This window comes from Egretta garzetta, unplaced genomic scaffold (assembly GCF_000687185.1).
Source record: "Egretta garzetta isolate BGI_Z169 unplaced genomic scaffold, ASM68718v1 scaffold314, whole genome shotgun sequence".
Classification (NCBI taxonomy): Eukaryota; Metazoa; Chordata; class Aves; order Pelecaniformes; family Ardeidae; genus Egretta; species Egretta garzetta.
Window position 1 is genome coordinate 3970104 of NW_009259531.1, and position 11539 is coordinate 3981642.

The window sequence follows — 11539 nt, forward strand, 5'->3', positions numbered from 1 at the left end:
CCTGTTCGTTTTCCTTTAAATGGGTCTGGAGATGTAACCCACATTCTCCAGAGAGGGAGCGAAGCATGACAGTGAGGTTCTTGCTCGCTGTTATGCTTCAGTGCCCTCCTTCCACTCAAAGTCAAAAGGCTTAGAGAGCTAATGCATAGGTATCAAAAAGCTGAACCATGACTACCAAAACTGTAAGAGTGATTTGCAACATACCTGATGTTCAATGTAATTAGGAACTGAAGCACCCATTAGCAATCAGAAAATGGACAAATTAGTTTGTACCTACACAGGCTAAAAATGTTACCATTTAAATACTACCATCTAATGTTTTGGGTTTTTTCCTCCCTACTCTTGTTCCTAAGGTTGACATTCCCCCTCTCTTCTCCTTACTGTGGGACTGCCAATTTATCCATAAATGCCTAGTGCTGTCCTCTCTCTCAACAAGACACCTCTGATGCCTGTGTAGTCAGGGACTCGGCATGCAAGTTCAGTGCCCTCATTTAGACCAGCATCAACTCAGACAAAGGCAACAGCATCTGGCTTCCAGTTCAGTCTTGATCGAAGTGGTGTCTGTCAGACTTCTACCTTTTTTTTTCCTCCCACAGAGAATATGAGCTTCCTTTTCCTACACCCTCTTACTCATGTTTAAATGTTTGTTGTCTTCATCCAGGAAGCAACAGAGTTTCTGAAGAACAGCAGAATATGTAGAGCTGAGATATTTCATGCAGCTCAATCCACAGTACATTAATTGTTTCTGGTTTTCAGGTGAAATGCCACAAATGTTCAAGTACCCCACACAATGTGGATGCTCCCAGCAAATCAGACATTACAGGTTCACTTGCTATTTGTGCTCCTGCAGTCAGTAAAGCAACTTGATCTTTTCCTCCTGGTTGGACTAATGAATGTGTCTCATGGCAAGCACTTTGTCTCAGCATGGCCTGTTCCCTTCCAACTGAATTTGGGCTGTGAATTCTCAAGGATAGGATTTCTCCCTGTCAAAACCACACCATTTAAAGCAGTTGAGAAGTGGAAGAAAGAGGAAAATAGAAGAAGGATTCTTTACCTTTTTTTGGACTTTGAATGCCACGGTAAGCATGGTTTCAGGGTAAGTTTTCAGTAAAGCGTGTAAATTACCACTGGAAATTATTTCCTCCCAAGTAAGACCAGCCAGGAATACTCTCACACCAGCCAGCTTCCATTTGGAGTCAGATTTGCAGCATTTCAGTACCCTAGTGAAAGTAAGCTGAGTTTTTGCACGTAGTTTACTGGATGTCCAATTCAGCAGGTCACTTCCACTTTCCATCCAGAATATTCACCTTTCCTCCCACTCCCCCAGTTATAACACTCTCACTGAAATCTGAAAAAAAAAAACAACAACAACAAAAAAAACCCCAAAGCAGTTTAGTTTTTTAAAAAAAATTTTAGTAGTGTTCTGAAGATGGAGAAGAAAGACAGTAATGTCCCTTCTGCAAGAAGTCAGGAGATTTTTGAAAATATTTTTACAAATCTAAACAATCCTATGATCTCTACCTCCTCACTGCTAGAACTGTGCTGTCCTCTACCCATTTTAACGCTTAGTGTGCCATGCAATCTTTTAGATCTGCAAAGCTGTGTTTGTTCTGCAGGTGACACATGCATGCAACTCTCAAACTGCATGCATTGTCTCAAATCCCCTGCAGTAGAAAACGCTCGTGCTGCAGTTTTTAGTATTTTGCCTAAAACCACTAAAAGAAAAAAATGCAGACTCCCATTTGTTGTGATTGCTATGGGTGCTTCTTAAATAAGACTTTCTGGTATGACTGCCCACTAAAGAAGATTTAAAAAAAAAAAAAAACCACAAAACCAAAACAGATCTAAAATACAGCAATAACTATTGAAATCACCTTCATTAGCCTTCTCTAAAATGTTACAATGAAGTTATATGAATAGTATTACAAGAAGTAACCTTACAGTGGTCATATATTATCACAAAAAGAAAAGCAAGCGTATTTAAGTTTCACTGTTTAACGGTGTGGATGTGCACAAGGCTGCGAGGGAAACAACAGAGAACGGTGGGACCGTAATGTTTGAGGGAAAGGACGGACAAGGACCGCCACAGGAGCTGTCTGAAAGCAGCGAAGGAGATGAAATGCCAGTAGATGGCACTCAGATCTGCAGCACAACCCCAAGGCTCGCAGCGTCCCTGGAAGTGGTTCATTGCAAGCGGCTGTCTGCAAGCTGAGGGCAGAGATCCCAGAAAACAGACAGAAGGTTCGGGGCACTGGAAGACTTAATGGTGCCTGAGGTGCTGTGCCACATCACGCGAGGCAGCGGGGCCGCAGAAGACTGAGAGCGCTGGGGATGGCATCCAGGTCGCTGGCCAGCCAGTGATCTGCTCACGGGCACGCAACAAGGGTAGATATATTTTCCGCTGCAACTTAAACATCTTTCACTCCCTGGCCACTTCCCACTTCACCCCGTAACTAGCCTCAGAACTGTGGGGGGAAATAAGGAGTCTAGCTTCATAACAGATTTTGAACGAGTATATCAGAGCAGGCAGGCTGAGGAAGGCAGCACTATCACCTCCCTCAACAAGAGCTTAGAGACAAGTCACAAGTCCAGGCAATTCTCAGTTACTGAGCTTTGTTTCAAAAACTACAGGGCTCCCTCCAGCCTAGCCCCCACATCCACAGGAGCCAGTGGTGGGCCACTCTGATGAAGTGCCTAGCTTTGTAACCACTGCAAATCGAGATGTGTGCTCTTCTATGCAAGAAGCTGCCCCACATGTGGGTGCAGGTGCTGTTAATGTTTGCCTAAACTTTGTTTCCCTCCTTACTGCCTGCAGAATTCACAGAATCACTTAAGATGTGGAAACATACCATTAAAACAAAATTACTCAGTGTCTTCTAAAACATATGTACTGTTTCTATAAGTAAGCATCAAACACACTATAACTAAGCCATTAATCCTTAATAAAACTTTTTTTTTTCTTTTTAATCCGTATCTGTGTTCCCTGTCAGGGAACATCACAGCTGCTCAAAGCTACCAAGACTGAATCTTTCCTTTCCCAGTGCAGATGCTCTTGGCACTACTGGGCTGAACCTGGAACTTCTTTATACTGGAACAAAAGGAGTGGACCTTAGTGGTTCACTAAGGAATTTGGGCAGATATCCAGGAAGTGGTAGGACCCAGCTGATGAGTCTAAGGCTATCCCAGTTTTTTGTGTTGAAAATGCAACTATCCAGATTGCTTTATACTCTAATGTGAGCACATTAAAGACTATGAAACAAAAAAATCCTGCTCTGTTGATAAAAAATGTATTTTAGCCCTTTTCCTTCTCATGTAGCCAGTTCCAATGCTACTCCTCTCAGAACTGCACGTGCTATCGCTCAGCAGCAGCTGCTCGACCCAACCCTTCGGATGAGAACTTGCTTTTGCTCTGCTCTTCCCCTCCTCATTAGTAGTAAAGTAAGGGAACAGAGCTGATCAGGGTTTATTTTCTGAAAGGCTCGGGTCACAGACAGCATTTGTTCTCACTGTCACAGGTCGAGCGGAGCTGGGAGAGCAGGTAAAACAGTCGCAGATCCAGGGACTGGCGTGGGAGGGAATCAGAAGAGGAGGGGCATGAGGAAGCTGAGCTGCTGCTGCTTTGCCTCTCCTCCAAGCTGTCTGCTAGCACAGACTTTTCCTCTGCCACAAGAGCTTCTCCAGCAGCACCTGGCAAACCTGCAGCTACCTCTTGGATGAGAAAATTCCTCAACCCCCTTTTTTGCCAGTTCCTGGAATAATCTGCACCAGAGACAAACAGAGCTTGGAAGAATCATCTGATGAAAATTGCTCCCCAAAGCAAAAACACAAAGCATCGGAAAACCCAAGCATCCAGCCTCTGGCCACCACTAACAAACACAGACCTACCTGATAGCAGTCAGGGCTACAGCGACTGCTCCTTGCCTTCTGAGCAGCCTGAGTCCATGGAGGAGCAGGAAGACAATTTTATGCTTTCCCTTGGAGCCAACATCAGCAAGTGCAGCCTTGAGACTAACCAAACACGGGCCCCAACATGCTGGTCAGGAGCAACCAGGGGTGGCCCGGAGGTGGTGATTGTACCGGTGCTTTTTGGGTTGATTTTCCTCCTAGGAATGGTGGGAAACACATTGGTGTTGGTTGTTTTGGGGCGTCTCCAGCCTGGGGGACGCCCATCACGTAGCACTACCAACATCTTCATCCTGAATTTGAGCATTGCAGACTTCTCCTTTCTGCTCTTCTGCGTCCCCTTCCAGGCCACCATCTACTCCCTGCCAGAGTGGATCTTCGGTGCCTTCTTTTGCAAGTGGGTTCACTACTTGGCCATGGCAACAATGCTGGTCAGCATCTTTACGCTGGTGGCTATGTCTGTGGACAGATACATTGCTGTGGTCCATGCCAAGCGTTCACCCTGCATCCGCAGCAAGCGCAATGCTGCCCTCGGTGTAGGTGTCATTTGGCTGCTGTCTCTACTCATTGCCATTCCTGTAGCCCAGCACCAGGCCCTCATGAGTGGTCATCAGCAAGCACCCAACAGCTCCTTCTGCTGGGAGCACTGGGCAGATGGTTCAACAGCCAAGCAGATGTACAAGATCACCATCCTGCTGGTGGGATACCTCCTGCCCCTGGTGCTCATCACCTGCTGCTACGCCAAGGTAGGTGAGAGGGACGTGAGTAACGTTTAGATGGAGGGAAAGATCATCCCAGATCCTTGGTGGCTTGGATGAGTACACTCAAGCTACCCAGCCAATAAATAATAGATCCAATCCTTTCCATATTCTCTCCTGGTATAGAATACTTCTCTGAGGCAGGGGGAGGGAAGGAAAACAGAGAATGAAATTACACCAGCTCACAAAAAGGATTACAACTGCTAAATTGACACCCAAATCTCCTAAAGACTCTTGCTGGTTTTCTTATTTTTCAGTTTGTTCTCTCTTGATAGTAAATGTTTGCTCCTGGCAAGAGGAAAAATCCATGGAGGGAAAAACTCTGTGTACAGAAAGAGTATTAGATAAAGACATCACCCTGATTTATTTTTTTTTTTTTGACACAAAGCTCAGACATTGTGTCTTGTAAAGACTTGCAAAGAGACCTTAGCATCAGAATTTTATTCAGCAAGAAATCCCTTCCATTCTTCTTCTGGATTGCTATCGCTTAAATTTTTGGTTTCTCCTTACTGATCTTTAGCATATTTAAGACTGATAGCAAGTCTATAAGTTGTAATAGCATGCAGAATAAGTTTTCTGTGAATTTTGAATTAATACCCTATTGTGCAGGCACTGCCAGGGACTAGACTACCTTGTCACTAGTTGCATGTCTAGCCTCTGGCGGGGGGAGTTTTCCTGGAATTTAAATTCATGTCTGTTTAATCAAAAAATACATTACTTTCGATACTAATCTGTTCTGATATCATCAGTGCTAAGAACAGGACAATGCACTTAGAATTAAGCTAAAAAACTCTAAACCTCAGGCAGGACAGTCATACCAGGATACAGTACTGGCAGCCTGCACTCTGCCTTTGTATAAAATCAACGTAGAGAATAAATTTAGATAATCTGAGGTGCAATCTAAAATTCAAAATCCATGGAAAGACTCCTGTGGATTTCAGTATAGTGCCAGCTGAGTTCTTAATATATGCTGAACTACATCTTCTGGAAGCATAGTGGTTTTAATGCTTTTTTCCAAACCTTGTTTCTTGAAGAAGAAAGAACTGTAGAAGGCTTAGAATTAAAAGTCTCAAAGTATCAACTTCAACTTTTCTTGAAGTCATGCTAAAACAACCTTTTTAATTTTTGGTGCTTGTATGAGAAGTTCAAATACTGATACACGCAATTCAATTTCCCATTCAACATATAGCTCCTTTTTCCCCCAAGGTTTTATATCATCTCCATACGAAAGTGAAGAACATTTCCAAGAAGTCAGAGAGATCAAAGAAGAAGGTAAATATCTTTACTTTAATCTGTACACTGATACTGTACACTAATATAATAGATATGTCAGGTTTCTAAAATAACCAGTAGCCTTTTCAAGCTCCATCTGCATAATGAAGCGTCATTCATGTACCAGTCTTCCAGCTCAAGTTCAGAATTCATGTTGACAGTTTGTTGTATCTTTATAGACTCAGTACATAATGACGCTATTATTGAAATGTTATATTGATCTCTATGTACAGGCCTGCTGGACTGCCTTTTGATTTATTGTGCTACAATAGAATCCCACAAATACTATCTTTTTACATTGGCAGCCAGTAAGATACTTGGACTATAAAAATATCTAGGTGTTTTGAGTGTACCTCAGCAAGCTAAAAGGAAAATACATGAAGAATCCTGAAGCTGAAGTACTTCAGTTTTGCTGCAGTTTGCATTTAAGATCTCTCTTAAGGTTTGCATCTAAGTAGGTGGTGGAATCAGATCCTGGTTTGATCCCTTTGCAAGCCAAAGAACAGGCTTATCCCTGGCTCAAGCTGCATGAAGTAAGCAGAATTGCAAGTATTTACTGAGAAAAACATTTAAAAAAGGAAAAAAAAGTTTCTAAGAATCTTAGAGTGAATAAGCCATATAATAGCCATAATTTCAGGTAGCAAAACTCAGACTTCAGTGACACAACATCAGATTCACCTGATGTGAAAGGGGAAAATGCTGTTTCAGTCAGAAATGCTGTAATTGTTGAGTGTGCAGGGGTAAGTAAAACTGTAGGCCATCTCTCTAGTCAAGGACAGGAAGTAATGGAGTGCTATCATTAGCTGCTGATAGGACAGTCAGGTCACAATCTGTGCCAGTAACACAGCAACTGTACAACCCAAATGAGCAGCATGTGCACCTCCAAGCAGATGTGACAGCCAGTGGAGGTGACGAAGGAGTGCTTTAATTTGCTCTCAGCCAATGTACTGGACAGTTTCAGCGGCTACCTGCCACATTAGAGCAGACCTACAAGATGTTGCCATGGTGCTGTCTATGACAAAAACTAAGGCTGTTACAGCAAACGTGGCCATTTGATTGAAAAGGGTGCAAGACAAGGAAAGCAAAGCTTTGACATGACACCAGCAATAAAAGACATTGGTACCACAGCTACAACAAGCTACACGTTTTGAAACATGGAACCACCTCTGGGCATGACAAGTTACATACAGTGATTTATTCACTAGCATTACAGGATGCCTCCTGTAAATCTAGATTACTCACAAGATGAGGAATTCAAGATACTAGATTTTCAGCATGCTGCAGCTATACCTCATAATAACCTGAACTGGTACCTGTATTGATTTCTCTTTCAAAGAGACTTACTGTAGCAGAGACAAAAAGGTATATCCCTAAACATAACATAGCCGTCTGTTCCTTATCTCAGAAAGAAACCAATCTTAGTAGGTTAATGTTCTGTATGCAGCTAAGGTATCACAGAAAAGTGTACAGTTCTCATCAACATAGATGTCTTCATGATCAACCTAGTCAGGAAAAAGTGGAGGTACTTTAGGAGGTTAACTGTGCACTTTAGCAGCTATTACTGCATCTCAAACAAAACTTAGGGGTTTTTTTAATACGAAAATATTATCTTTCAGGTGTATCCTCTGCAAAACTGCGCTACAGATTTAACGGTCTGGCCTGTGCTGCTTCAAGCTGATTTAGAGCTGTTACAGAGATTTTGCCTGTTCCTTTATGTCTATGAATCCTAACAAAATTTAACTATAGATTATATTTAGTTTCTACTGGTTCATTACACCTAGCCTTCCCACAGGCCAAACAGCATGTTTAGTGTACCTATTTCAAGTATATTTTGTTTCAGCCACTTCTCTTAGCACTTTATAAGGAGTCTTTCTTGGATAGATTGCAGACACACTCAGATCTTGCATATGCTTTCAAAGTATACTTGAAACACATTGACTGTCAATCATTTAAAGCAGATCTTCTTAAGAACACTTCACATTAGAGCCTAATAGGAAATTGGTATGTGCATGTCAATTCTGTTAAATTAGTTTCCTTCATATGTACTTGATTGGTCTGTTAGTGACAAGCAGTTTTGTTGAATTTTAATTCATAAACTTCATCAGAGATTAAGTGAACAGCTTTTGCTTATTTTGCTCAAAGATGTTTGACAGATGAATCTTGCTCCATGTTTGAAAGGTTAATTTAGCATACACAGACACGTAGCTTGCTCTGAAATACATGTGTGACTTCAGTGGCTAAATCCTAGTTGCCTTGATCTATCAAAAGAAAGTGTAACACAAACAGCAAAGTCTTCCAATAGGAGGTGATAAAATTACCTGATTCACATCTGTTAATTCACAGCGTGTATACTGACCACACTGATATGGAAAATGAAGTGTCATACTGGTACAAAAGAGTACCATCTGAAATTATGTCCACTCAGTTCCTACTCATTCCTGTAATTTCAAGAAAGCAGGACACTTGAGCTATCATCCTCCTCCCACCCCTAAGGAAAGGGGGCTTGGGTTTGGTCTGTTTGGTTTTTTTCTTGTTTGGTTTGTGGGTTTGGGGCTGTTTTGGTTTTTTTTAAACAGATAAGTAATAAATTTTGCAAACAGCTATTTGTTCAGATCTCACTACATTCAACTGGGCTTCATATGTGAGTAAATGTCTCAAAAGAATTAAATTGCAGAGTCTGTTCTTGTTGAACAAGATTTTTCAGTGAAATGGTTGCCTGCATCACCACTGTCGTTTGTTTTGACATTCAGAATTCCAGAATCTCTTCTGCTTTGTGCTATAGAGGCTCCTCAAGATAGAATACCACCAAGATAAAACAGTTAAGAAACAAAGCAAATGTCACAGAGCTTAGAGAAAGAACTTCTCATAAACAATATTCCACATACTGGCCGAAAACACATTGCTATTATTCTCCATTATAGGCTGCTTCTAAAAAAGCCAATAACATTGGGTAAGATTTTTTAAAAATGTCATGACTTATTTCTGGATCTATAGCTTTCACTGACCTTGTTTTAATCTTAGTATAATACCATTCCCTCCACCACCAAATCCTGTAAACACTAACAGGCAGAAGAGACATCATCCCTAATTCACATAGCCATGGAACACAGAAATGCATGCAGTAAGGAAGTATTACAGGGACAAATCTAAATTCAAGCCGCCTGAAAGGTCATAGAAGAGCCAGTATTTTATCTGCTATTAGTACATCCTGTGAATCTCAAAACAACATGTGAATCTGGGTAAGGCCAATATTTACAGAACAAGTGAGAGATACTGCTAGATGCAGGCCTAGGGCAATTTCCAAAGAGATGATGATAGCATGGCCAAATGAACAGTCCCAGTGTTGTGCAAATATATGTTGTGCCTGACTTTCCTACTTGCACTGCTGTAGCAAAGAAAGCAAAATAATACTGGGTTTAACTGAATCTGAGCATGGAGAAGTCACAGTGCAAACTGTTGCCATTCACAGTAGGTCTCCCTCCAACCCTGTTGGAGTAGCAGTATTAAACACCAGCCAGGCAGGTTGGCAGCAAAGTCTTGTTGCTTTTTTTTTTTTTTAATTGGTTGGAAACAGAAGTGCTGAGGTACCAACAGACTGACTCTGGTCCTTACCTCTGTCAGAGTGGTTCCAAAGAATGTTTATCAATACTGTCTTTAAAGATCATATTATGACAGTAAACTCTATCAATACCTTTAAAAAAAAAGTGTGGGGTTTTTTTTTGTTTGTTTTTTAAATAAATCAAACCCACAGGAACAAAACTTAATGAACTACTAATGAACTTAATGTACTACAAATTTGTTATTCTAAGAACTCTCTTGCTTGTTTTCTCTACTGCTTCCTTTTGTCTTTTTCTGGCACAGCATGGTTTTCCAGTGCTTGCCCCCACAGCACTGTGCTCAGCCTCCTGTACAGGCTTACCTGGTGTGCGCTGTCTGCACCCAGCAGAGAAGCACCAGCTGCCCAGGGACCAAGCAGAGCTGCACGTGCAGACAAGCTTGCCTACTGTCTGTTACCCAAATACAGAAGAAAAAAACAGTTAAAAATTAAAACAACTAAGTTTTTTAGCTATCTGCGCAATTAAAAGGAGCTCTGACACATATACCTAAAACAGCATGGCACTGCCACCCCATTTCCTCTCAAGGAAGCCTTGTCAAAAAGTTCCCAGAGGATACTGGTATACAAAGCATCTTCTCTAAATAAGTCTTAAATTCCAGGCTTCACTACCCGGCTGTTGTCTGCCAGACAACATTGCCACAAGATATACCTGGGGTTCCAGTATGGATTTCATTCTGTGCATGGTGTTTGCAAAGTCGCCTTTCCCTTCTCTTCTATTATTTGTGATCTTTCTGCTGTCTATCATTGTCCCACTTGCCACAACACTGTACTGAAAGCCTATGCTATTTGAAGATATTTATGGGCTAGAAGGCTAGATAGGTTGGCCTATCTAAGGCCAACATACTTGTGGGCAATATTTAGATACATGGTTGTGAAGTTAATTACAAACACATTTTATTTGAACAGGCCGAGTTTACAAATAACCTAGAGAGCTCTGACAGCCACCTGCTCCAAGTCAGTGTTCAAACACTTGCTGAAAATAACGAATATGTCTTTAACAATCTCCCAGGCACATACCTCAAAGAAAAAAAAAAAAAAAAAAAAAAAAAAAGTTTCTGTGTGCTTGGGTTGCGATTTGTAAGCTTTTAAGTTACAGCATGTTTATATTCAAACTACAGCAGCTTTTTCAATTTATGCACACTTGAAACTTTGCAAAAATTTTCCTTGCACAAAGTTTGTTGCATCTTGACTCCATTATCAAAAGAGTTTGACCTTTAATTCAGATTCCTACTTTGCAAATTTTTATATACGCTTGCCATCTACATGTCAATGTTGGACATGCTCAATTCAATATGCTTTTCCATTTATATGTAATATTTGTGCATCAGATCAAGGAATAAGTTTAGGACTTTTTGCAAGCTCAGGCTGAAATTCTGCATGATGAACTAAGACTCTGCTTGCAGAAGAGATAACATAACTGTCTGTTTCCCCATTTAATGCCATACTAGCTGCACAAGTTTGTCAACCTTAAAATTGAGATGGCGTCATGCTGCAGGATTCCCCTTTGCAGTTATGGACAATCATTTCTTGAGGCCAGCCAGCAAGACCACATGCTCAGAAATCCCGTGCACCCCTCTATCACAAATAAAGTATATTTCAGTTCTGTTACTTCCTTTCTGCATTATGCAGAGTACAGCAAGCCTGTAACTTGGCTTCAAGGAAAGTTAACAATTCCCTGCCTAACAGTGTTGAAAAGTATTTCATAAGAGCCCAGCCCTAGGAACACTGGACGTACATTTGCAGTAAATAAGAGGATTTAACAATGGAAATTAATGCACACCAAGGTTTATTCTGATCATGAAATGCCCCTGTGGTGTTTTACTGGCCTCTGGAACACACCAGGGTTCCTCAATGTTTACTCAGTTTTGTCCTGTACATCTTTAAAGACCAAATAACAAGACTTGCAAACTGAAGAATCTGAAATGCTTTTTCAAGTTTAAGAATGTTTCTGGGGATGTGAATTGAACAGCTATTTTGCAAGCTCCCTTGA

At 41.3% G+C, this 11539-nt stretch overlaps 1 protein-coding gene across 1 annotated transcript in view; it reads left to right on the forward strand.

Moving 5' to 3' along the window:
* Nucleotides 1-3905: 3905 nt before the first annotated feature.
* The window catches only part of LOC104125202 (galanin receptor type 1), a 16216-nt gene continuing 8582 nt past the window's right edge, over nt 3906-11539 (forward strand). The window contains exons 1-2 of the mRNA XM_009637618.2: nt 3906-4649; nt 5868-5933. Of these exons, the coding sequence (XP_009635913.1) occupies nt 3942-4649; nt 5868-5933 (774 nt within the window). The 5' untranslated portion in view covers nt 3906-3941. The remainder of the gene's footprint in view (nt 4650-5867; nt 5934-11539) is intronic.